Genomic DNA, 27386 nt, shown 5'->3' with positions numbered 1-27386 from the left:
TTTAGGATTATTTGTTTCAGCTCTCTGATAAAAGTTGATGGTATTCTAATAGGGATTACACTGAATATGTATATTTCTTTAGGTAGCATAGACATTTTAATAATATTTGTTCTTACAATTCATGTCATAAAATGTTTTTCCATTTCTTTGTGTCTTCCTCAATTTCTTTCTTGAGAATTCTTTAGTTTTCTGAGTAGACATCCTTTGCCTCTATGGTTAGGTTTATTCCTAAGAATCTTATGTCTTTTGGTGCAGTTGCAAATGCACTCCTTAGTTTTTCTTTTTTCTGTCTCATTATAACCACATCTTTTTTTTTTTTTAAGATTTTATTTATTTTATTTGACAGACAGAGATCACAAGTAGGCAGAGAGGCAGGCAGAGAGAGAGAGAGAGAGAGAGAGAGAGGAGGAAGCAGGCTCCCCGCTGAGCAGAGAGCCCGATGCGGGACTCGATCCCAGGACCCCGAGATCACGACCTGAGCCGAAGGCAGCGGCTTAACCCACTGAGCCACCCAGGCGCCCCCCCTTTTTTTTTTTTTAAAGTAAACTCTACCCCCAACGTGGGGCTCACACTTACAACCTGAGATCAAGAATTGCATGGAGTGCTGGCTGAGCCAGCCGAGTACCCAATATCCACATTTTTTAGAAGTTGCTGAAACTAGAATAAAATCATTCTGGTTGTTTAAAGGAAAAACTAAAACAAAACAAAAACAAAAAGTCAATAACAAAATCACAACAGAATTGTTGAGACTAGATTCACTGGCTTAGTTTTGTCCACTATCTGAAACAAAGAAACAAACAACAGCAGCAGCAAAAACAAGAGTTTTACAATAATTCGTCATTCAGAATCTGTTACTGTATATATTTTAAGAGGTTTTGAGTCCATTTCAGTATAGAAATAAGGCCAAAGTGTTTCCATAAAATAATAGTTAAAAATACAGAGAAGGGATCAACCACTCAAATTATAAAAGGAAACCTCATACAATTCATAGTCTAAAAAAATGCCAATCTTTCTAGGTGTTATTTTTGGTAGAAGATTAATTTCTTTAGAGCCCAATGCAATCTAATTATTCTGACTACATTGTCCAACACCCCATAATCCATCCTGTGCTAAAATTGGTTGCATCTTATTCTTTCTCCTTCTGGGAAGAGTGTCTTTAAGATCACTCATGATCCATTCAGGCTTGTCTTTCAGTTTCACCTCCCAATACTACCTGCCAGAATTATAACTCCTAGAACTCAGAACAGCTGGACAGAGATAGAATCTCCTTGGGTTATGAGGTAATTTATGCCTTTTATTTACATATTGCAAATTATTTCTATCTTCTGAGACAATAAGCTTACTGTTTCAGGGTCTAGAATTAGATCCACTCAAAATCCGTTGATTATTTTATTTAGGCCAGAATATTGTGAAGAAAGATGGTAACCATATTCCTTTAATTGAAATGAAAAGGGTTTAGGGGGTTTTAAGATTTTATACCTATGGTAGCTACTTTTTAACATCTGTCAGTAATTCCAACTCTGACTTCATAGATTTGCCCTCTATCTCCTTTGATATTTTAATGTGGAATGATGACTTGAAAATGTTAGGTTTTCATTTAGTTTTGTTAAAATATCCATTTTTTCATCTTGTAATTGCTGAAGAACAATTTCTTGCTCGTTTTTGAGAAACAACAAAATTTGCTCAAATTCAGACTTGATTTCTTCTCTCCACATTGTATTTTCTTCTTCAGTTCCAATGATTTTCTGCTTTGCATAATTACCACCTTTTCTACTTGTTCTAGTCTCTCCCTCCATGGTTCAATGCAATTCTGCAGTCTTTTTTTAAAATAAGGAGCAGACTTCTCTAGGGCCAAATATAGTGATTCCAGTGATCAGTGGAGAAACCACACTGTAGAGATAAAACTTCTAGGTCCTTCTGGCAGAAAAAGGTCAAAACCTAATTGTGTTTTCACGTATAAGCTTCTCTTCCTTCCTCTTCCTCCTGCTTCTTCTTACCCAAAATCTTCTCTTCCTTCCTCTTCCTTTCTTCTTCTTATCCATAGTAGCTTAGCAATTTCAATTAAATTGCAAAGATACAGATGTAGTGAAAAGAAGGGCCACCTGTACCCCATTGTTCACAGCAGCAATGGCCACAGTTGGCCAACTGTGGAAAGAATTAAGATGCCCCTTGAACAGATGAATGGATAAAGAAGATATGGTCCACATACACAATGGAGTATTATGCCTCCATCAGAAAGGGTGAATACCCAACTTTTATATCAACATGGGCGGGACTGGAAGAGAGTATGCTGAGTGAAGTAAGTCAAGCAGAGAGAGTCAAGTATCATATGGTTTCACTTACTTGTGGAGCATAAGGAATAACACAGAGGACATTGGGAGATGGAGAGAAGTGAGATGGGGGAAATCGGAGTGGGAAACAAACCATGCGAGACTGTGGACTCCGAGAAACAAACTGAGGGTTTTGGAGAGGAGAGGCTTGGGTAGTTCAGTGAGCCTGGTGGTAGATATTATGGAGGGCACGTATTGCATGGAGCACTGGGTGTGGTGCATAAAAAATGAATTCTGGAACACTGAAAAGAAATAAAATAAAATGGGAAAAAAATTGCCCATTTGGGGATTGTTCACAAATTTCCTTTCTGGAGAGTGGTATGGCAAAAGGGGCAGGGGAAAGTATCATTTAGATCCTTCCAGAACATACTGATGCAGGAGAGACAGAAGTTATACCCACAGTTGATGGTCATTGGCTCTTTCAAGTAGTCCAGACAGATGGAACAGCTAGGTCCTGTTTGGAGACCTATCAGTACTGTCACAAACTCCACTGAACCATGAATAAAGGTGGTAGGTAAAGTCAAACCTGGCTCTCTACCACACAAAACCAGTGAACAGTGAATGATATCATCCCACAAACCTTGAAAAATGACCAGCTTTCAGTTTCACTGGTTGGCGTATTGATAGCCTATACAAAACTCTTTATCCCCCTACACCTTAGCTCTAGAGTCTGTTGCCAGAAATACTCCACAGGCTGAGGTCTCTTGCATCCTAGAACATATTAACTGGGCTGCTGTTCTTCCCACTCAATGTTGTAAAGTCAGGCTTAATGACTTTTCTGTTCAAGAAAGCAGCTGTAGCACCCCTGGAACCGATGACTCATTCAGCACCTCTCCAGCCAGAAACTCTGTGGCCCCTCTTAACCTCCCAAAGGTTTTGTATTTTCATTTTCATTTGTTTCCATGTATTTTTTAATTTATTCTTTAATTTCCTGGTTGAACCATTCATTCTTTAGTAGGATGTTCTTTAACCTCCATGTATTTGTGGTCTCCCAATATTTTCTTGTGGTTGACTTCAAGTTTCATAGCATTGTGGTTAGAAAACATGCATTGTATAGTCTCTGTCTTTTTGTATTGTTGAGGCCTCATTTGTGACCTAGTTTGTGATCTTATCTGGAGAATGTCCCATGTGTGCCTGAAAAGAATGTGTATTCTGCTGCTTTAGGATGAAATATTCTGAATATATTTGTTAAGTTCGTCTGGTTCAGTGTCTCATTCAAAGCCATTGTTTCCTTGTTGATTTTTTTTGCTTAAATGATCTGTCCACTGATATAAATGGTATATGAAAGTCCCCTACTATTATTGTGAATGAGTTCCTTTGTGTTTATTATTAATTGTTTTATATATTTGGGTGCTCCCAATTTGAGGGCATAAATATTTACAATTATCAGATATTCTTGTTGGATAGACTCCTTTACTATTATATAGTGCCCTTCTTCATCTCTTGTTACAGTTTTTGGTTTAAAATGTAGTTTGCCTGAGGGGCGCCTGGGTGGCTCAGTGGGTTAAAGCCTCTGCCTTCGGCTTAGGGTCTCAGAGTCCTGAGGTCTCAGAGATCTCATGATCTCAGGGTCCTGGAATTGAGCCGCGAGTCCGGCTCTCTGCTCAGCAGAGAGTCTGCTTCTCTTCCTCTCTCTGCCTGCCTCTCTGCCTACTTGTGATCTCTGTCTGTCAAATGAATAAATAAAATCTTTTTAAAAAATCTAGTTTGTCTGATATAAGTATGGCTACTCTGGCTTTCTTTTGATGTCTATTTGCATGGTAAATATTTCTCCATCCCCTCACTTTCAATATGCAGTTGTTTTTAGACTTAAATGAGTCTCTTACAGGCAACATGTAGGAGGATTTTTTTAATCCATTCTGACATGCTGTGTCTTCTGATTGGAGCATTTAGTCCATTTACATTCAGAGTCATTATTGACAGATATGTATTTAGTACCATTTTATTGTTTGTTTTATTGTTGTTCCTGGAGATCTTCTCTGTTCTTTTCTAGTCTTTGTTGCTTTTGGCCTTTCCTTCCCACTCAGAGACCCATTTAATATATTTTATGAGGCTAGTTTAGTGGTAATGAACTCCTTCAGTTTTTATTTGGGAAACCATTTATCCTTCTATTCTGAATGATAGACTTGTGAGATAGAGTATTCTTGGCTACATATTTTTCCCATTGAGCACATTGAATATATCGTGCTATTTTATGTGAAAGATCTGCTGCTAACCTTATTGGTCTTCCCTTGTAAGTTAGGGACTTCATTTCTTATGTCTTGCTGCTTTTAGGATTTTTTTTCTTAATTAGTATGTTTTGCAAATTTAACTACAATGTGTCTTGGTGTTGACCTGCTTTTGTTGATTTTGATAGAAATCTCTGTACCTCATGGATTTGGATGTCTGTTTCCTTCCCCAGATTAGGGAAAATTACAGCTATAATTTCCTCGAATAAACCTTCTGCTCCCTTCCCTCTCTCTTCTTCTTCTGGGACTCCTATGATATGAATGTTATTATGTTGGATGGAGTCACTGAGTTTCCTATATCTGCTTCCAAGATCCAAAATTTTTCTTTCCCTTTTGTTCAGCTTCATTATTTTACATAATTTTATGTCATATTCTATTTCCTCTAGAACTAAAGCTTTGTAGAACCTTGTAGTCAATAGACACAGTGTGTGTGGAGGATTGTGTTGGTCTTCTGGAGGAGGGTTGTTAGGCAAACTTGCCTGAGAAAGGCAGTTCCATGCAGGATGGTAGGACGGTATAAGCATGTTAGGCAGCCATTGTTGGTGCTATGCTGTTTACTGAAGTTGGTTTATGGTGAGGGGCGAGGGGTGGAAAATAGTGTCAGTCTGCCTCTTTGTCCCTGGAGAGGGGAGTCTATGCTTACTACTTTCAGAGGAGTGAGTAATTTCCTCTTGTGTGTCACAGATATTTTTCAGAGCACTGATTTCACACTGTCTGTCTTTGGGTCTCTTGCCTGCCTAGAGCAGCACAACACACCTCGGGCTCCACCCTAGCCAGGTCAGCTGAGTTTTAAAATTCCAAACTTTAGGGATATGGTGTGGCAGACATCTGCTCTTTTCCTGTGGGAAAAGGTCTCACCAAGCTAGGACTGATGCAGGTTTGACCCTGAAGAGCCATTGTCCAGAGTGCAGGACTGTGGATTTTGGAGTAAAAGCACAGTGAAGTCCCAATATCCAGGTTAGCCACCCTCAGCAGGTGTCTCTGCACCTATGCTGAAGGGTGAGAGAGGAAGATGGTCCCTGCTTGTTCTTTTGTCCCTGGGGAGGCAATGCTGCCTCTCACAGATGCTCTCCAAAAAGTACAGTCTTTCCCCTGGCCCTTAGGCATTCCTCAGATCATGCAGTTTGCCCCGGGGTTGTTTGCCTGCCTCCTCTCCAGGAGTAGTACAGCTTCCTCGGGTCTCTATCCCACTCAAAGCTGGGGACCTCTAAAACTGAAGTCTTTGAACCCTGCTAGGTGTAAAAATTTAGGAAATTCAGCCCCTTTGATTTTTTCCAGCCAATGGCTTTGGGGAAGTGTTCTCTTTGTGTTTATCCCTGTGCACTCCACTCTCTCTTGACTTTCTCTGTGACAAGGGCTCCCTCCCCTTCACAACACCTGCAATCATTTTCTCTCCCAAACCATGGCTCCATACTTGCTCTCTCCCTCCATTGTGCAGTATATTCTATCAGTCCTCAGATCAATTTCTTGAGTATTCAGAATGATTTGATAGTTATGTATCTGTCTTCAAAGGACAGGGCAATCCTAGGGCCCTCCTACTACACTGCCATCTTAACTCATTATCCCTTCTCTTTGAAATTATACCAGTTTTTATCTAAAGTGTTTTAGACTCACCCAGATACTAGCTAATAGGATCCAGCAGCACATTAAAGGGATTCTTCAGCACACCCAAGTGGGATTTATTCCTGGGATGCAAGGGTGGCTCCATATCCCCAAATCAATCAACGTGATACACCACATCAATAAAAGAAAGGACAATAGCCATATGATCCTCTCAATTGATATAGAAAAAGCATTTAAAAAGTACAACATCTTGGGCGCCTGGGTGGCTCAGTGGGTTAAGCCACTGCCTTCAGCTCAGGTCATGATCTCAGGGTCCTGGGATCGAGTTCTGCATCGGGCTCTCTGTTCAGCGGGGAGCCTGCTTCCCTCTCTCTTTCTCTCTGCCTGCCTCTCTGTCTACTTGTGATTTTTCTCTGTCAAATAAATAAATAAAATCTTAAAAAAAAAAAAAGTACAGAGGCCTCTGAGCTGACCCTGTCGTGGGCAGTGTCGTCCGGGCGGCGCTGCGGAGACCTCCACTCAGGACGGCTCCCCCTCCCCGGGCCTCTCCCCTCTTACCCGCGAGTCCCCTCACCTCGTGGGCCTATCAGATCTGATATCGTCGGGTGAGGTGAGAGCAGGCCCGGGGAGGGTGGTTACCGCTGAAGAGCCGTAGTCGCGGTCAAGATGATAGAGGTACTGACAACAACTGACTCTCAGAAACTGCTACACCAGCTGAATGCCCTGTTGGAACAGGAGTCGAGATGTCAGCCAAAGGTCTGCGGCTTGAGACTGAATCTGCACACGATAATGGCCTCAGAATGACTGCAAGGCTAAGGGACTTTGAAGTAAAAGATCTTCTCAGTCTAACTCAGTTCTTTGGCTTCGACATGGAGACATTTTCTCTAGCTGTGAATTTACTGGACAGATTCCTGTCCAAAATGAAGGTACAGCCCAAGCACCTTGGGTGTGTTGGGCTGAGCTGCTTCTATTTGGCTGTTAAATCAATAGAAGAGGAAAGGAATGTCCCATTGGCAACTGACTTGATCCGAATAAGCCAGTATAGGTTCACGGTTTCAGATTTGATGAGAATGGAAAAGATTGTATTGGAGAAGGTGTGTTGGAAAGTCAAAGCTACTACTGCCTTTCAGTTTCTGCACCTCTACTATTCACTCATTCAAGAGAACTTACCAATTGAAAGGAGGAATAGCCTTAATTTTGAAAGACTAGAAGCTCAACTTAAGGCATGCCACTGCAGGATCATATTTTCTAAAGCAAAGCCTTCTGTGTTGGCATTGTCTATCATTGCACTGGAGATCCAAGCACAGAAGTGTGTAGAGTTAACAGAAGGAATAGAATGTCTACAGACACATTCCAAGATAAATGGCAGAGATTTGACCTTCCGGCAAGAACTTGTATCCAAGTGTTTAACTGAATATTCTGAACCAAATGTTCAGAAGTTGAAATGGATTGTTTCTGGACATACTGCACGGCAACTGAAGCACAGTTACTACAGAATAACCCACCTTCCAACAATTCCCGAAATGGTCCCTTAATTGGATTGTTACGGCAACAAAAAGCTCTTCTCTGAAGCCTTTCTCCACAATCCTGAGCTATGGATTCCATAATGTTTTAACGGATTTAAGCTGTGAAGCCTCAGAACATCACAACTAGATTAGCATTGATGTTCTCAGATTTGGCAAAACTACCTAATTAATAAGCTATAGGGGAATTAAAATAAATTTGAATTCATCTGTGAGGCATACAATTCAAAGCTAAGAGCATAAATGTGAAATGTTAATAACAAGCCTGGGAAGGTGAACTGTGAATCTTCATTTCTAACATTGACCCAACCTTCTATATTGGGTCAGTATATTGTATTTAGATGGTATTAAAAGTGGTAACCTAATTAAATTCTAAATTAGGAGGTAGACATCAAAACCAACATTTCACAAATGCACTTTTAAGGCATAACAAGGGTCACTATTCGAGGCAGTGAAAATGGTTTCTTGGTACCTGTAGTGCAAGTAATAGATAATCCAGAGACTGAACTTTATTGATACGTGGGAATTATACTTAAATTTGAAGGCATTTTATAAAAGTAAAACTACAGGCCTAGTCATTTTGGCATACTAAATGTATGGTAAAAGGTTTAACTTTCAACTGTAAACTGAATAAGTTCTGAGAATCTAATGTAATACATGGTGACTATAGTTGGTAATACTATCTAGAGAGTAGAATAGTTAGATAGTTGGTAATACTATCTAGAGAGTAGAACCTAAAAGTTCTTACTCCCCTCCAAATTGAGGAGCTGGATGTGTTAAGTAACTAATTGTGGGAATCCTTGCAATGTATGTATCAAATCACCACAGCGTATCCTTTAAATATGTTATAATTTTATATGGAAATTGTTCCTCAATAAAGCTGAAATAAAAAGAAAAGAACTTTACAATAGTATGCAGCCATTCCCCATTCCTTCTCATTGGGCTATTGTCATATATTTTACTTCTGCAAATATTGCATAATCCATTATTTTTAAAAAATATAACAGCTTTATTAAGATAGAATTCACAAATATTTCACCCATTTAAAGCTTAACATTTGGTAATTTTTAGTGTGTTCACAGAGTTGTATCACAATTAGTACAGTTAATTTTAGAACATCTTCATCACCCTAAAATAGCAACACATTAACAGTTACTTCCCGTCCTCTCAGACTTCTTCCCTGCCTTGTTCTTGGCTTTTACTAATCTATCCGTCCCTATAGATTTGTTCATGCTGGATGTTTCATATAAATGGAATCCTACAATATGTAGTATTTTGTGACTGTCTATTTAATTTAGCATAATGTTTTTAGGGTAATTCATATTGTAACATATATTAATACTTGATTATTTTTATTGACATAATATTCTACATTGTATAGGTACAGCACATTTCTTTTATTCACCAGTTGAACATTTGAGTTTCTACTTTTGATTATCATGAATACATTTTTATGAATATTTATGTACAAGCTTCTGTTTGGATGTAAGTTTTCATTTATTGTGGGTATATATATAGGAGTGGAATTGCTGATATGATCATTCTATGTTTAATTGTTTGACCAACTGCCAGACTGTTTTCTAAAATGACTGATTTTGCAGTCCCACCAGCAGTCTGTGAGGTTTCTGATGTCTCCACATCCTTGTCCATACTTGTTATTATCTCACTTTTTGATTCCCAGGCATCCTAGTGTGTGTGAAGTAATATCTCTCATTTAAAAGTTTCATTTCTATGATGATTATTGATGTTGAGCCTCTTTCTGTGTGCTTGTTGGCTATTTGTGTATATTCTTTGGAGAACTGTTTATTCATACGCTTTTTCAGTTTTAAAAAAGATTTTATTAAAAAAAAAATTTTATTTATTTATCTATTTTATTTATTTATTTACTTATTTTAGAAAGAGAGTACAGGGAGGGGCAGGGGGAGAAAGAGAATTTCAAGCAGGCTCTGTGCCAAGCCTGGAGCCAGATTTGGGGCTCCATTTCATGACTCTGAGATCATGACCTGAGCCAAGATCATGACCTAAGCTGAAATCAAGAATTGGATGCTCAGCTGGATGAGCTATGCCGACACCCCACATTTTCCAAATTTTAATTGGGTTGTCTTTTTAGTATTGAGTTTTAAGAGTTCTTTATATATTATAGATATAAGTTCCTTATTTTGGATATATGATTTGCAAATATTTTCTGTTGTTCCTTAGGGTTTTTTTTTTTTCCTTTCTTGATGATATCTTTTGACATTCTGTGCTAATTACTTGGCAGGAGGATGAATATTTAGCTCTCTTTCTTCTCTTCTCCCCTAAACATGGACATTTCCTTACCTCTCCTTACCCTGTAGGGTTACAACATAATTTTAGTTCGATCAAAATTATTATGATTATCCATTCTACGCAGAGTTGAGCTTCCATAACTTTTTGTGTTTTTTTCTCCAGAATAAATAACTGTTCTTATATTTGTTTGGTTTACTGTGTACTTTCACTAATTCAGGCATATTTCCACCAGTTATCTAAATACCCTCTCAGTATTATGCTCTCAGTGTATTTATTCACTGTAGAAAATCAAATTCAACTTCTTGAAGATGCCTCCTCCATAAGCTTATGAACTGTTCCAATCTGTACTGGTTGCCCCTCTTTGTTTAGTATACAGCTGTGACCCCAAATTTCTTTTCAGCATTTTTCCTGACTTTCTTATGTTGGATCTCTTATTTTTTGTGGCCCTTCTAATCTTCTGTTTTGGCTTACTCTCTCCTTCTTGTGGAACACATTCTCTACTAACTTTCTGAGCAATAGTAAGACTGCATTGGGGTGCCTGGGTGGCTCAGTGGGTTAAAGCCTCTGCCTTCGGCTCAGGTGGTGATCCCAGAGTCCTGGGATTGAGCCCTGCATGGGGCTCTCTGCTCAGCAGGGAGCCTGCTTCCTTTCCTCTCTCTCTGCCTGCCTCTCTGCCTACCTGTGATCTCTCTCTGTCAAATAAATAAATAAAATCTTGAAAAAAAAAAAGTAAGACTGCATTTCTGAAATGTTTTATTATTCTCTCATAAGTTATTGATAGCTTACCTGAAAATAGAATTCTAGTCAGGAAAGAATTTTCCTTCAGAATTTGGAAGACACTTCTCCACTGTTTTGTAACTTATAATGTTCCTATTGAGAAGTTGAAACCATTGAGGTTTTCTGAATTTTAGATTAGACTGACATTCCTCACCTCCCGCCCCCCCACCATTCTCTGGAAACATGTAAGATTTTTTGGTTTCAACCTTTTTAAAAAGTGAAAATAAAATTTAAATAAAATCTCAAACCTTCAGAAAATTTGCAAGTATATTACAAATAACTTATTTTTTTTTTTATTTTAAGAGTAAGTTGCCAACATGATGCCCTATCACTCCCAAATAAATGAGGATTTCTTAGAAACAGGATATTCTTCTATTCAACCATAATAAACCTTGAAAGTAAGGAAATTAACAATGATAATACCATTTAATCCTCGGATCCCATTCAAGTTTTGCCAGTTGTGCCAATAGTCCTTTATAGAAAAGGTTTCAGTTTAGAATCAATTATTACCTTTAGTTTTTTGTCTATTTAGTCTTCAGTCATGATCTTGACATTTGAAAAGTATGGCTCTGTGTTGTTTTCTGTCAGTATGGGTTTATCTGATGTTTTTCCTCATTGTTATATTCTGGTAATATATCTTTGGTAGGAATACCACAGAAATGGGCAGTGTTTTTATTATATCTTATCAGATGGCTCATGATTTTGATTTGTCCCACTATGATGTTAACTTTGTGCACTTGATTAAAGTGGGGTCCTCTAGCCTTCTGCACTATAAAATTACCATTTTCCTTATATAATTTTAAGTATTCTCTGAGGAGGTTGAGACTCTGTAAATACACTGGTTCTTATCAAATTTTCATTTTATTTAATCTCTATGGACTCCTGGTTTCATATTTTATTCAATTGGTTATAATCCTTTACTACCAACATTTATTTTGATTCTCAAATTGTTTAGATTTGACCAATACAAGCCCTTTTTAATTGGTCTTTCAGTACTTTAGAAATACGCCCATCATTCCTTGAGAGCTTTATCACTTTTGGCTCAGAAAAATGAACCAGGCTTTCCTTTTACTTTCTCTGCCCAGCCTTTTAGTCAGCCATTTCTCTCAGGAGCCTTGGTTTGTTTCAAAGGCATATGGTATTTAGAAATCAAGATCTGGGCACTGGGCACACTCTTTGCTGTTGTCAGTGCTCCCAAACCTTCTCATGGCTAAGGAATAAGTGTATATCTATGAGTAAATGGATAAATATATACATATTTATCTCCATATTAAATTTAATTATATATATATATATATATATAATATTTATATCCATCTGTGCAGTTGAAAACTGAGTCCACACCAGTACCTTCTATTTCAGTTCAACATCCCAAGGTTCATTTTAGTCTTCTAACCTTCAATATTAGTATCTCCATTCTCTGACAATGAGAAACCTGGCTCTTAGTATCCTTAATATATTATCATGTTTGACCCCCCCCCATGTGACCAGTCTTTGACTACTACCACTCTCTATCTTATGCATATGTCATCCTCACCCTTGCCTGTGCTCCAGCATTCCCTGCTAAATCATCTTCCTATCCTCACCTGTACTAACGTGCCCTCCCACACACAGACTTTAGGGTTCTAAAACCTATACCAGACTACTGTCTCCTCTTGCCTGGATACCCTCTTGACCTTGTTCAGGTTCATATAATCTGTGCTGAGAAGCCCTCCATTATGGTACTTTCCTTATCCTTCTGTACTACCTCTCCATTCTCACCATGTTCTGATTTTGCTTCTCCCATTCCAGTGATGCTCTCTTCTTCCAGTTTGGACCCTGACAACTGATATTAAATCACAGTGTTCATATTAAATTAAAATTATTTCTGAATATATGGGAAGAGTTCTTCATTTTACTTTTGGATATACTTTTGCTAGTGTGTGTTATTAACCTTTCTTTTTTACATTGTTCTTGTTTAGCAGTCTTTTTGGAGCCATCCAATGTTTTAGGACTTTCAGAGGCTTAAAATGAATAATCATTTATGAATATAAACATAAGAGCCACACAGTTAGCCTTTATGATTTTTTGCCAAATTCCACTGACTTGAATGATGTTTTCAAGTGAAAAATATCTTAAATAGAAGAACAGTTTTACTTATGAATGACATATTCTACACAGAAAAATGCAATGTAGTATAGGAATGGGATGTGGCCACTTTATAGTGATAATTAGTATATATTATAGTTCCCTATTGTTTGTGAAACAAAATACTATATACACTGTGTGACTTAAAACAAGATAAATATATTGTCTCACAGTTCTGCATGCTTGAAGTCTGAAATCAAGATATTCATAGGGCCATATTTCCTCTGAAGCCCATCAGGGATTTTTTTTTTTTTCCTCTTCCTAGCTTTTGGTGGTTTATTGGCAGTCTTTAGTGTTCCCTGGCTTGCTGCTGCGTAACATGCAGTCTCCCTGTGTGTCTTTGTCTTCACATGGCTATCTTTTACATGACACTAGTCATATTGAATTAGGAGTCTGCCCTACTACAGTATGATATCATCTTAACCAATTACCTCTGCAATGATGCTATTGGTAAATAAGATCACATTTTGAAGTACTGAGTGTTTAGACTTCAACAAATATTTTTTGGGAGGATACAGTTCAACCCTTAGCAGTATGTCAAAACTTTGTTTCACTTTTATTATAGGAAGGAATCATGAGATTATACCTGAGAGTAGTCTCTTTGTTGTCAACTCATTAATGTTTAGTATTATTAGTATTAGTCATACAACTTCATAATTTAGTGTCATTAGCTGAAGAATTAGAAACATAATTTTTTTTGCATTAGATTTTTTCTGGTTATATTGAGAAGGAAACATCAGTTTGGCCAACTCGCTCTCTCAGAAATATCTGTGATAAGCCAGCTTCTATAATCAGTTTGACTCTCAGACTTGAGAAAAGTCGTCTTGGGCAGGTTTAAGATAATTCTGTAAGCTGAGAATCTGGAATCCTTTTTTCCTGTCCAGTAAAGGCAATCTATAGCTACTTCCATAAGATTCTTAAGGATCAGTCATAGCTGGTAGTCTGTTAACTTCCCATCCTTTTTAGTTTTGGAGGGACTAGTCTTAGCTGTAAATACTTCCCTACTTAGTACATCTGTCCTTTGTGGAGGCTTTTAAAATACTTTTCAGATTAACTAACTTTTGAAGAACCCTAAGCTATATATTGACTTCATACATGGTTCATGAATTTCAGAATTCCCTATACTGTTTCTTAGTTGCTGTTTTCTTAACCATCTGGAGATCTACTTTAAATTAGGCTCTTTCTCCATTTGATATAAGCATATATCTCTTAATTAAACACAGTATTTACTAAATTAGTTTAGATTTCTGCTGGTTAAATTGCATAATTTGCTAAAACTTGTGAATGAACTAAATGTTTTGTTCACTGAATTATATGATTATCTTAAACTTCTAAATGAACTAAATTTTCTCTGAAAATTTCTAGTATGGAATTGTTTGCTTAAGATGAATTCTTATACTTTCTTCTTTAGAATATTGATTTAAGAAAATGCTGTTTTCTAGGTCATAAATATTTTCTGAGAATAAAACTTAAATTTCTTATTTTTACTAACCTGAATGTCTTTTCCTTCTGTATAATATTTATAACCTTACTTTTTTTATACTACATTAAGAATGCTTATATTTTCTATTACAAACATTCAAAATACTTCCTTCAACATTATGAAATTTTTCATATTAAACAGGTTTTTCTGGGGCATCTAGCTGGTTCAGTCAGAGCATACTACTCTTGATCTCGAGGTTATAAGTTCAAGCCCCACACCACTGGGTATAGAGTTCACTTAATTAAAGAAAAGACTATTTAAACCTTTTTATTTTTTAAAAAAATATTTTATTTATTTATTTGAGAGAATAGAGAGAGAGCACAAGTAGGCAGAGCAGGAGGGAGAGGGAGAACCAGGCTCTCTGCCAAGCAAGGATCCTGATGTGGGGCTCAATCCCAGGACCCTGGGATCACAACCTGAGCCGAAGGCAACTGCTTAACCAACTGAGCCAGCGAGGCATCTGTCATGGGTGTTTTTAATACGTGGCTTCATCTCACCAACATTATTTGTGAGACTTAATTATATTATTGCTTTTAGCTGTAGCTCATTTATTTCTATTGGTATATAATGTTTCGCCATATGAATATACCATTATTCATTTAACTGTTAGACTTTTGAGTTGTTGACAGTTTCTAGAAATTAGAATTAATATTGCTGAACAATATTATAATTGTTTCTTAGTATAATTGTGCATACGTTTTTATTGGGCACATAGTTAGGAGTGGAATTTCCGGGTCATGGGGAATGAATATCTTCAACTTGAGTAGATAATGACAAAATATTTGTGAAAATGTTTTTCAGAATTATCATTTCAACTTATACTCCCATCAGCAGTGTATGAGAATTCCCATTACTCTTCCTCCAAACCTAATATTATCAGTTATAATATTATTATTATAAAATATTATCTTGGCAGAGAGCCATAATGTTTGGTAGCTAATGGTATTTCATTGTGGTCTTAATTATTTTGTTAATAATTAATGAGTTTGCAGTCCTTTTGTATATATATGTTGACTATTTGGATACCTTCTTTTGTGAAAGTGTTGTTCAACTCTCTTGCCCATTTTTCTATTGGGTTATAGTCTTTTTTGATTTGTAAAGCTTTTTTGGCTCCTCTTTTGATTTGTAGAGCTTTTTATGACTCCTTTATGGTTCTCTGTGTTGCACATATCTTTTCCCACATTGTAGTTGGATTTTTTACTCAGTATTGTGGACTAGATGCTTTTGCTGTGCCACCCACATCCCTTGGCATTCACTTTTGTACAGAGAAGTTTTACTGTAAGCAGCTGAAATTCTCTACCTGAGGACTTTATCTAGCCACATGAGAAACTGGAGGGAATTCAGGAAGTGACTGCCCAGTATTGCTGTGCATTACTGAACTGGAGTTGGTTAATAAATACACCATTTCCTTACCTCTGGAGATAGCTTCTGAAGCTTACTCTATACCATCTCTGAGAGGTCTCCAGCAGGAATGAGCCACAGTCCAAGTAGCAATATCTGGATCATCAGTGTATCTTTTTTTTTTTCATCTTTATTTTTTTATTTTTTTAATAAACATATAATGTATTTTTATCCTCAGGGTACAGGTCTGTGAATTGCCAGGTTTACACACTTCACAGCACTCACCATAGCACATACCCTCCCCAATGTCCATAACCCCGTCCCCCTCTACCGACCCCCCTGCCCCCGGCAACCCTCAGTTTGTTTTGTGAGATTAAGAGGCACTTATGTTTTCTCTCCCTCCCAATCCCATTTTGTTTCATTTATTCTTCTCCCACCCCCCAACCCCCCAAGTTGCATCTCCACTTCCTCATATCAGGGAGATCGTATGATAGTTGTCTTTCTCCGATTGACTTATTTCACTAAGCATGATACCCTCTGGTTCCATCCACGTTGTTGCAAATGGCAAGATTTCATTTCTTTTCTTTTCTTTTAATTTCATTCCTTTTGAGGGCTGCATAGTATTCCTATATATATATATATATATGGGGTGTGTGTGTGTGTGTATATATATATATATATATATATATAATTCCATTATATATATGTATATATACATAGTATATATGTATATATATTCTATATGTACAATAGTATTCCATTATGGAATACTATGCAGGAATATATGCAGATAAATATATATATATATATATATATATATACCACATCTTCTTTATCCATTCATCTGTTGATGGACATCCAGGTTCTTTCCAAAGTTTGGCTATTGTAGACATTGCTGCTATAAACATTCGGGTGCACGTGCCCCTTCGGATCACTACGTTTGTATCTTTAGGGTAAATACCCAGTAGTGCAATTGCTGGGTTATATGGTAGTTCTATTTTCAACTTTTTGAGGAACCTCCATGCTGTTTTCTGGAGTGGTTGCACCAGCTTGCATTCCCACCAACACTGCAGGAGGGTTCCCCTTTCTCCACATCCTCGCCAGCATCTGTCATTTCCTGACTTGTCAATTTTAGCCATTCTGACTGGTGTGAAGTGGTATCTCATTGTGGTTTTTATTTGTATTTCCCTGATGCCAAGTGATGTGGAGCACTTTTTCATGTGTCTATTGGCCATCTGGATGTCTTCTTTGCAAAAATGCCTGTTCATGTCTTCTGCCCATTTCTTGATTAGATTATTTGTTTTTGGATGTTGAGTTTGCTAAGTTCTTTATAGATTTTGGACACTAGCCCTTTATCTGATATGTCGTTTGCAAATATCTTCTTCCATTCTCTCAGTTGTCTGTTGGTTTTGTTAATTGTTTCCTTTGCTGTGCAAAAGTTTTGATCTTGATGAAATCCCAATAGTTCATTTTTGCCCTTGCTTCCATTGCCTTTGGCGATGTTCCTAGGAAGAAGTTGCTGCAGCTGAGGTTGAATAGGTTGCTGCCTGTGTTTTCCTCAAGGATTTTGATGGGTTCCTTTCTCACATTGAGGTCCTTCATCCATTTTGAGTCTATTTTCGTGTGTGGTGTAAGGAAATGGGCCAATTTCATTTTTCTGCATGTGGCCATCGAATTTTCCCAACACCATTTATTGAGAGGCTTTTTTCCATTGGACATTCTTTCCTGCTTTGTTGAAGATTAGTTGACCATAGAGTTGAGGGTCTATTTCTGGGCTCTCTATTCTGTTCCATTGATCTATGTGTCTGTTTTTGTGCCAGTACCTTGCTGTCTTGATGATGACAGCTTTGTAATAGAGCTTGAAGTCTGGAATTGTGATGTCCCCTGAACGCTTCCATAGAGTTCCAGAGGATGGAGGACGGGAATGAAATTGGTGGCTTCCCAGTCTCCCACCCGGAGGAGCTGAGAGCTCGGGGCCACACCCCTCAGTGTGCCCTCAGAGAAAAGAGCCCAATCACTCCTGTCTCCCTGGCCTCTGGCCACGCGCCGAGCTCACCCAGCCTGCGACTAGTTCAAGGTAACCGTGAGCTGAGAGCTCACTCCTCGCTCTGTCTCTGTTGCTGGCTTCCCTGGTCTAATACCTGTGAGCTCTGCAATACTAAGACACTCCAAATCCTTCTGTGACCCTGTGGGACCTAGGGCCATGCTGGCTCTGCATGGGCTTCACCTCTGGAGTGATGTCTTTCAGGGGAGCAGACTTTATTTATTTATTTATTTATTTATTTATTTATTTTTAATTTATTTTCAGCATAACAGTATTCATTATTTTTGTACCACACCCAGTGCTCCATGCAGTCCGTGCCCTCTCTAATACCCACCACCTGGTACCCCAACCTCCCACCCCCCGCCCCTTCAAAACCCTCATATTGTTTTTCAGAGTTCATAGTTTCTCATGGTTTACCTCCCCTTCCAATTTCCCCCAACTCCCTTCTCCTCTCTAACTCCCCATGTCCTCCATGCTATTTGGTATGCTCCACAAATAAGTGAAACCATATGATAATTGACTCTCTCTGCTTGACTTATTTCACTCAGCATAATCTCTTCCAGTCCCATCCATGTTGCTACAAAAGTTAGGTATTCGTCCTTTCTGATGGAGGCATAATACTCCATAGTGTATATGGACCACATCTTCCTTATCCATTCATCCGTTGAAGGGCATCTGGGTTCTTTCCACAGTTTGGCGACTGTGGTCATTGCTGCTATAAACATTGGGGTACAGATGGCCCTTCTTTTCACTACATCTGTATCTTTGGGGTAAATACCCAGGAGTGCAATGGCAGGGTCATAGGGAAGTTCTATTTTTACTTTCTTGAGGAATCTCCACACTGTTCTCCAAAGAGGCTGCACCAACTTACATTCCCACCAACAGTGGAAGAGGGTTCCCCTTTCTCCACATCCCCTCCAACACATATTGTTTCTTGTCTTGCTAATTTGGGCTATTCTAACTGGTGTAAGGTGATATTTCAATGTGGTTTTAATTTGAATCTCCCTGATGGCTAGTGATGATGAACATTTTTTCCTGTGTCTGATAGCCATTTGTATGTCTTCATTGGAGAAGTGTCTGTCCATATCTTCTGCCCATTTTTTGATATGATTGTCTGTTTGTGCGTGTTGAGTTTGAGGAGTTCTTTATAGATCCTGGATATCAACCTTTTGTCTGTACTGTCATTTGCAAATATCTTCTCCCATTCCGTGGGTTGCCTCTTTGTTTTCCTGTTTCCTTTGCTGTGCAGAAGCTTTTGATTTTGATGAAGTCTCAAAAGTTCATCTTCGCTTTTGTTTCCTTTGCCTTTGGAGACATATCTTGAAAGAAGTTGCTGTGGCTGATATCGAAGAGATTACTGCCTATGTTCTCCTTTAGGATTCTGATGGATTCCTGTCTCACATTGAGGTCTTTTATCCATTTTGAGTTTATCTTTGTGTATGGTGTAAGAGAATGGTCGAGTTTCATTCTTCTACACATAGCTGTCCAGTTTTCCCACCACCATTTATTTATTTTATTTATTTTTTTAAAGATTTTATTTATTCATTAGACACAGAAAGAGAGATCACAAGTAGACAGAGGGGGAAGCAGGCCCCCTGCTGAGCAGAGAGCCGGGACCCGATCCCAGGACCTGAGATCATGACCTGAGCAGAAGGCAGAGGCTTAACCCACTGAGCCACCCAGGCACCCCTTCCCAGCACCATTTACTGAAGAGACTGTCTTTTTTAGTGGAGCAGACTTTTAAAAGTCCTGATTTTGTGCTCCCATGCTTTGCCGTTTGCCGGAGCCAGCCCCTCCCCCCATCTTCTATCTTCCCGTTGATTTGGATTCAGTTCTCTGGTCCTACCTTTCAGAAAGTGGTCAATTTTATGTTTCTAGAATTTCTGTTCTTCTTCTCTTCAATCTCCCTTTGGATTTGTAGGTGTTTGCAATGGTTTGATAAGCTATCTAGCTGATCTCCTGCTACCTGATATAGGCTCAGCCTGCTACTTCTCCACCATCTTGACTCCTCCTCATCAGTGTATCTTGTATTGCTGCCCTGTCCTATTCTCTTGCCTGTACTTACTGGAATTACTTTTCAAATAAATAATTTGTCCTCAAATTCTGATTTCTCTGAGTTGGCTTTTGGAGAACCTATCCTAGATCAATGGTGCCTTTTGATAAATAGAAGTTCCTTTTTTTTTGGAAAGATTTTATTTATTTATTTGACAGACAGAGATCACAAGTAGGCAGAGAGGCAGACAGAGAGAGAGAGAGGGAAGCAGGCCCCTGCTGAGCAGAGAGCCCAATGTGGGCTTGATCCCAGGACCCTGGGATCATGACCTGAGCTGAAGGCAGAGGCTTTAACCCACTGAGCCACCCAGGCACCCCAGAAGTTCTTTTTTTTTTTTAATGATTTTTTATTTGTATGTATTGTAAAATGATTGCCACATTAAATCTACTTAACACCCATCCCCATATATGCTTAATTTTTTTTTTGTGAGGACTTTTAAGATCTATTCTCTCAGCAACTTTCAAATATGCAATATAGTATTATTAACTCTAGTCACCATGCTGTCCATTAAATCCTCATTACTTATTTATTTTATAACTGGAGGTTTGACCTCCTTCCATTTTACCCACCCCCTACTGCCTACTTCTGGCAGCCCCCATTGTGTTCTCTGCATTATGAGCTTGTTTTGTTGTTTTTAGATTCTACATATAAGTAAGATCCTCATTGTCTTTCTCTGCCTTATTAGAAGTTCTTAATCTAAATGTAGGCTAGTGTATGTTTTTTCTTTTATTGTGGTGGTTTTTATCCTGCATAAGAAGTCTTTACCTACCCCAGTGGCTTGATTGTACCCAGGGGATTTTAAGTTATGGAAATGACTAAGTGATGACATAGAGAGGCTGAGGCCATTAAAAGATTTTTATTACTTATAATTTTGAGAGGAGAAATCATGCCACATAGGGTCACATGGTCAGAAGTCAGAAGGAATGAGAGGAAAACATTACTACAGTAGTCGGTAGTTATTAGGCGGCAATGTCCCCTAGTGAGTAGGAAGCAAAACACAGACATTGGAGTTTGTGATTGCAGGGTTTGTAATATGATAATCTGTGCATTGACAAAAGCCAGACAATAGCAGAGATATAAATAACTTTGGCTATTAGTTTGGCCCTGTAATTCATTAGTTATCAAATTTATTAAAGTTGGTAAGAACACCCAGGATAGTGAAGATACTCTTGTTTGTTATATTCTAGATGTTTTATTGTTTTACCTCTTGTATTTAGACCTATAATCCATATGGAATTGGTATTTTGATTTGTATGAGGAAGGGACCACATTTCCTTTTTTTCCATACAGATTCATAATCTAACTGGCACCATTCGTCAAAAAAACACTGTCCTTTCTCCATTACTCTTTAGTCAACCGTTGTTATAAATGAAATGTTTGGCTGAAATCATATGTTTGAGTCTGTTTCTAGATTCCTTATTCTGTTGCATTGATTGTTCTGCCTGTCCTTATGCTGATACTACCATTTCTTAATTGGTCTAACTTTATTATAGGCTGATATTTATTAGAGTTAGTCCTTCTATCTTGTTCTTCTTCAAAGGTAAAATGGTATTTTTGTAAGATATTCTCCTTTGGTAACAGGAGTGATATTTGTCTTCTGTTTGGTGAATATTATTTATTTTTAATCTTCCAGTTTCAGAGATCCATTGTAAGAAAGTCTGCAGTAACTTGTTTTGGGGCTAGCAACATTCATTTTGGCATTTCTTCTAAATTGGTTGATGTAGTCACCAAACAGTCTAGGTATTGTGCAATAGGGATATAGGTCAGGAGACTGCAAAAAGAAAGAACACTGTATCAAATACATTATTATATCATAATGTAATATCCTAAAACTCCTTGTCAGCATTGGTAGGTTTGTCCATTCACAAAATATTCTTCATTTCCCAAGGTTTAATACCACTCTTTTGTTCTAGAGATACTACAATTTAATTTTTAAAAATTTATTTATTAAATTTTAAATGTTGATGTTGCTTTATTTTGAAAACCTAATTAATTTGGACAACTGGAACTCTGAAAATTGTTTTACTCATGCAAACAGGAACCAGTGAGAGAGCTTTGTGTTGTTCTGTAATTGCCTGGGAGTTTCAGATTAAGCTTTTCAAATATCATCTTTCACAAATACCCTTTGTGCCTTCTTCAATTAACGTTAGTCTCTTAGTACTGCTCAGGATTGAACTCTATCTCCTGTCACCACTGTAGGTTAAGCTGGACCCGAGGGGCTGAAGTAGAAATGGAAGTTGAATACAATGAGGTGAACTCTTCTCATTGTCAGACTTCCAGGAAAATAGTGCACTAGGCTTTTTGTGATGTATCAGTAACTGTAACTACTGTTTATGCTGGTGTACTGGGTATGTTGATAAATAAAAATATATGAGTATGGTAAGTGTAGAATGTTCAAGAGAAAATCCATTCTTGTATATTTATGGTGTCCACATTTGGATCTTTATTTTAATAGGTTAATGCAGCGGAATCAAAGATAACAAATCTAATATACCTAAAACATACCTTGGAACTTGTGGATCCTTTAAAGGTAATTTATATGGTGTATATTGTATAAAACATTGGTAGCCTTAATTTTTTAAAAAAACTTTTTTTTTTAAAAGATTTTATTTATTTATTTGACAGAGAGAAATCACAAGTACACTGAGAGGCAGGCAGAGAGAGAGAGAGAAGGAAGCAGGCTCCCTGCTGAGCAGAGAGCCCGATGCGGGACTTGATCCCAGGACCCTGAGATCATGACCTGAGCCGAAGGCAGAGGCTTAACCCACTGAGCCACCCAGGCGCCCCTTAAAAAAACTTTTTATTTAAAAAAATTTCAGGGCGCCTGGGTGGCTCAGTGGGTTGGGCCGCTGCCTTCGGCTCGGGTCATGATCTCAGGGTCCTGGGATCAAGTCCTGCGTCGGGCTCTCTGCTCAGCGGGGAGCCTGCTTCCTCCTCTCTCTCTCTCTGCCTGCCTCTCTGCCTACTTGTGATGTCTTTCTGTCAAATAAATAAATAAAATCTTTAAAAAAAAATTTCAAATTTAGATAAAGTTACAATAGAATAATGAATTCCCCAATTCTTTCCATATACACACAGCACTCACTACATATTATATTCTTATTATTACTCTTATTCAACCATTTGAAAATTGCAGTACCTAAATACTAACATGTGTATATCCTAAGATCAAAGGTGTTCTCTTACATAACCACAATATAATTTAAAAATTTAGGATATTTAAAATTGATCCAATATTATTATATATAGTCCATACTCAAAATTTCTAATTGTTTTACTAATTTTTTTAATAGGTTTTTTTCCTTGATACAGGGTCCAGTCCAGGACCATACATTGTATTTAATGTCATTTTTTTAAACATCTTAATTTAATTTTTTTTTTCAGTGATCCGAGATTCATTGTTTATACACCACACCTAGTGCTCCAGGCAGTACGTGCCCTCCTTAATACCCACCACCAGGCTCAACCATTCCCCCCTTCCAAAACCCTCAGTTTGTTTCTCAGAGTCCACAGTCTCTCATGCTTTGTCTCCCTCTCCAGTTTCTCCCAATTTACTTTTCCTTTCTTTCTCCTAATGTCCTCCATGTTAGTCCTTATGCACCACAAGTAAGTGAAACCATATGATAATTGACTCTCTCTGTTTGACTTATTTCACTCAGTATAATCTCCTCCAGTCCCGTCCATGTTGATAGAAAAGTTGGGTATTCATCCTTTTTGATGGCTGCATCATATCCCATTGTATATATGGACTACATCTTTATCCACTTGTCTGTTGAAGGACATCTGGGTTCTTTCCACAGTTTGGCAATTGTGGACATTGCTGTTTTTAATACATATGGCCCTTCTTTTCACTACATCTGTATCTTTGGGGGTAAATACCCAGTAGTGCAATTGCAGAGTCACAGGGTAACTCTATTTTTAATTTCTTGAGGAATCTCCACACTATTTTCCAAATTGGCTGCACCAAATTGCATTCCTACCAACAGTGTAAGAGGGTTCCCCTTTCTCTACATCCTCTCCAACACTTGTTGTTTCCAGTCCTATTGATTTTAGCCATTCTAAATGGTGTAAGGTTATATCGCAATGTGGTTTTGATTTGAATTTCCCTGATGGCTAATAAACTTTTGGGACTTCATCAAGATAAAAAGCTTCTGTACACCAAAGGAAACAGTCAGCAAAACAAAAAGGCAACCCATGAAATGGGAGAAGATACTTGCAAATGACACTACAGACAAAGGGCTGATATCCAAGATCTATAAAGAACTCCTCAAACTCAATACCCAAAAAACACATAATCATGTCAAAAAATGGGCAGAAGACGTGAACAGACACTTCTCCAAAGAAGACATACAAATGGCCAACAGGCAAATGAAAAAATGTTCATCATCACTACTTATCAGGGAAATTTAATGTCATTTAAAAAAAAGATTTTATTTATTTATTGAGGGAGAGTGAGTGAGCAGGAGAGCGCATGAGCAAGGGGAGGGGTAGAGAGAGAAGAAGAAGCAGACTCCCTGTTGAGCAGGAAGCCTGATGTGGGTCTAATCCCAGGATCCTGGGATTGGGACTTAATTGGAAGGCAGATGCTTAACTGACTGAGCCACCCTGGAGCCCCTAATGTCATGTTTCTTTATACTTCTTTTCAGCTTAAAGTTTCTCATCCTTTCTTTGTCTTTCATTATATTAACATCTTGAAAAGTATCTGTTATTTTATAGAATATTCCTCAATTTGTGTGGTTATTTTCTCACGATTAAATTCAGCTTATTATATTTAGCAGTAATACTCTATGAGCAATGTTGTATTTTTCTCAGTACCTCACATCAGGATGCACATGATGTCATTCCCCATACTGGTGATATTAACTTTGATCCATTTCTTCACTATAAAGTTATTAAGTAATCTGTGGAGAGATACTTTGAGACTATGTAAATATCCTGTTCCTCATTAAACTTTCACTCAGTGATTTCATTCATTGATTACTCTTACCTGAAATATTTCTGATGTGATTTCCTAATGTGTTTTTAAATATTCTACTGTGCAAAACTTTTTTTAAACATTTATTTATTTAAATAATCTCTTTACCCATCATGGGTCTATAACTCACAGCCCTGAGATCAAGAGTCCCTTGTTTTGCTGACTGAGCCAGCCAGGAACCCCTGTGCAAAACATTTTTTAAAACTTAAGGTGACAAGGAAGAACTGCTTTTTTAAAAGAAAAAATAATGAAAAATCTGGAAGAATTTGTTGTAGATTTCATTCTAAAAAATACATAATGAAAGCAGTTTGACAAAAGATGTAAAAAATGTCATCTTCCTTAGAATGAGAGAGGTATAATAAATCATCCCCCCAAACTGATAGATTCAATAAAACACAAATTTGAAGTTTTTTAACAAAAGATTTTATTTATTTATTTGACAGACAGATCACAAGTAGGCAGAGAGGCAGGCAGAGAGAGTGGAGGAAGCAGGCTCCCTGCTGAGCAGGGAGACTAATGTGCCCCAAGCCAAAGGCAGAGGATTAACCCACTGAGCCACCCAGGTGCCCCAAATTTGAAGAAGCTTTGATATGTAAAAGGAAAGTAAAGGCCAAAGAAAGTTAGGAAAAATTTGTAGCATTTGACAGATAAAATAGTAATTTCTGTCATAAAACTCATGTAATTTCATAAGAGAATACTGGAATACCAATAGAAATACAGAAAATGCCCCCAAAATGAAAATCAAAGAGGTTAATAAATAGTACCAAACATGTTCAACCTTACTATTAGTTAAAGAAATACAAATTAAAGTCATTAATATGCAAAAGAAGCAAAGTTTTAGTTTTTTTTGTTTGTTTGTTTTTCTCCTTAATGGATACAATTTACTGCTACTCAGAGAACAGTGAGACAGACTTCATAGACAGCTGGTAGGAGTACAAATTGTACATACTTCACAGGGAAGTTTTACAACATCTGTCTTTTGACAGTGTTACAATACTAGAAATCTGTCCAAAAGAACTCAAGAAATACTGACCACAATTTATGTTCAGTTATGGTCTTTGCAACATGATTTATATTAGAAATTCTAAGTAGTATAGACCTCTAATAATGAGGGGAAGAGACTGTTTTCTAAAGGGTAAAATATTATGATTTATTAAAATTTATGCTATTAAAAGTTTCTAATACTTGTGATAAAGTATTAACTAGGGGAGAAAAGCAATGTGCAATGACAAACTTTTTTTTATTTGAGGTAATGACAGGAAATATACCATAATATTTAAGTAATTTATTTGGAAGGGTGGTAGAATTATAAGCAATTTAAATATTTTTCTTTATGCTTTTATGAATTTTATAGCTTTCATTAGTATTTAAATATTTCCTGTTCATAAGCAAAAGAAAATTATTATTGCCATTGCCTAAAATAGCAGGTAAAAGTCAGGTTAATTGACTCTGGAAAACAGTATGGAGGGTCCTCAAAAGTTGAAAATAGAGCTACTCTATGACCTAGCCATTGCACTATTTTAATGTAGTTTTGTTTTGTTTTTACTACTGTAAAAAAAATTGCACTATTTTACTTTGAAAGATACAAATGTAATGAGCCAAAGTGGCACTTGAACCCCAATGCTTATAGCAGTGTCCACAATAGCCAAACTATGAAAAGAGGATAAATATCCATCAACAGATGAATGGATAAAGAAAATGTAGCGCGCGCGCGCGCGCACACACACACACACACACACACACACACGATGGAATATTGCGCAGCCATCAAAAATGAAATCTTGCCATTTGCAAGACGTGGATGGAACTAGAGCTAAGTGAAATAAGCCAATCAGAAAAAGACAATTATTATATGATCTCACTGACATGATGAATTTGGGAAATAAGACAGGATCATAGGGGAAGTGAGGGAAAAATGAAACAAGATAAAGCCAGAGAGGGAGACAAACCATAAGAGATTCTTAATCTCAGGGAAAAATCTGAGGGTTGCTGGAGTGGAGGGGGTTGGTGGAGGGATGGGGTGACTGGGCGATGGATATTGGGAAGAGTATGTGCTATGGTGAGTGCTGTGAACTGTGTAAGACTGATGAATCACAGATCTGTGCCCCTGAAACAAATAATATGTTAATTACATGTTAATTAAAAATGCCAGGTTAACTATATATGAAAAACCCACAGTGAATATCATTCTCAGCAGGAAAAACCTGAGAGCTTTTCCCCTAAGGTCAGCAACATGACAGGGATGTCCTGTCCAGTAACTCTCATTACTGTTATTCAGCATTGTACTGGAAGTCCTAGCCTGAGCTAGGACAACAAAAAGAAGTAAAAAGTATCCAAATCAGCAAAGAAGAAGTCAAACTTTCACTCTTTGTAGATGACATGATACTCTGTTGAAAACCCAAAGACCACCTAAAAATTACTAGAACTCATATAGGAATTCAGCAACATGGTAGGATATAAAATCAATGCACAGAAGTCAGCTGCATTTCTATACACTAACAATGAGAAAGAAGAAAGAGAAATCAAGGAGCTGATCCCATTTACAATTGCACCAAAAACCGTAAGATAATTTAGGAATAAACCTAACCAAAGAGGTAAAGAATCTGTACTCTGAGAACTATAGAATGCTTATAAAAGAAATTGAAGAAGATACAAAGAAATGGAAAACCTCCCA

The 27386-nt window shown here is 37.6% G+C and overlaps 2 protein-coding genes across 3 annotated transcripts in view; both read left to right on the top strand.

The window, feature by feature from the left end:
• The window catches only part of MSH4 (mutS homolog 4), a 103406-nt gene that overhangs the window by 43036 nt on the left and 32984 nt on the right, over positions 1-27386 (top strand). For both annotated transcript variants that reach the window (XM_032301674.1, XM_032301673.1), the window contains exon 9: positions 22193-22267. In XM_032301674.1, coding sequence (XP_032157565.1) covers positions 22193-22267 — 75 coding nt within the window. The remainder of the gene's footprint in view (positions 1-22192; positions 22268-27386) is intronic.
• Positions 6596-8230, top strand: LOC116566974 (cyclin-G1-like). Its single transcript, XM_032301677.1, is given in 2 exon segments — positions 6596-6890; positions 6893-8230. Coding segments are annotated over 2 exon segments (867 nt in total). The 5' UTR covers positions 6596-6787; the 3' UTR covers positions 7657-8230.

The sequence above is a fragment of the Mustela erminea genome, chromosome 10 (assembly GCF_009829155.1).
Source record: "Mustela erminea isolate mMusErm1 chromosome 10, mMusErm1.Pri, whole genome shotgun sequence".
Lineage (NCBI taxonomy): Eukaryota > Metazoa > Chordata > Mammalia > Carnivora > Mustelidae > Mustela > Mustela erminea.
This window is presented reverse-complemented; position numbering and strand designations above follow the sequence as displayed.